Source organism: Rhagoletis pomonella, unplaced genomic scaffold (assembly GCF_013731165.1).
Source record: "Rhagoletis pomonella isolate Grant_MI unplaced genomic scaffold, Rhpom_1.0 Rhpom_scaffold_00007, whole genome shotgun sequence".
Lineage (NCBI taxonomy): Eukaryota > Metazoa > Arthropoda > Insecta > Diptera > Tephritidae > Rhagoletis > Rhagoletis pomonella.
This window is the reverse complement of record NW_023458561.1, coordinates 25,111,031-25,111,531: the sequence shown is the minus strand read 5'-3', so window position 1 is coordinate 25,111,531 and position 501 is coordinate 25,111,031. Positions and strand designations below refer to the sequence as shown.

Sequence of the window (501 nt, the reverse complement as noted above, 5' to 3'; positions counted from 1 at the left end):
TCTTCCGTTGAAGAGGAGATCTCACCTGCTTCAGTTGTGCTAGCCGTGGGGCCTGTCATCTTTTCCGTGGAAGAAGTGCTTGCAGATGGATTGAGCGTTGATTCCTCATTGACATTTGGAGATGAAATCTGATCAGTAGCTTCGCTCTTGGTTGTAGGTAAAATATCTACCGTTGAAGAGATCTCACCTGCTTCAGTTGTGCTAGCCGTAGGACTTCTTATCGATTCCGTGGAAGAAGTGCTTGCATATGGATTGAGCTTTGATTCCTCAATGCCAGTTGAAGATGATATCTGATCAGTAGCTTCGCTCCTGGTTGTAGATAAAATTTCTTCCGTTGAATAGGAGATCTCACCTGCTTCAGTTGTGCTAGCCGTAGGACTTGTTATCGATTCCGTGGAAGAAGTGCTTGCATATGGATTGAGCGTTGATTCCTCAATGCCAGTTGAAGATGATATCTGATCAGTAGCTTCGCTCCTGGTTGTAGATAAAATTTCTTCCGTT

At 44.3% G+C, this 501-nt stretch overlaps 1 protein-coding gene across 1 annotated transcript in view; it reads right to left on the bottom strand.

Moving 5' to 3' along the window:
• The window catches only part of LOC118743745 (serine-rich adhesin for platelets-like), a 14,379-nt gene that overhangs the window by 5,094 nt on the left and 8,784 nt on the right, over positions 1-501 (bottom strand). Inside the window, exon 3 of the mRNA XM_036476508.1 lies at positions 26-493. Within this exon, the coding sequence (XP_036332401.1) occupies positions 26-493 (468 nt within the window). The remainder of the gene's footprint in view (positions 1-25; positions 494-501) is intronic.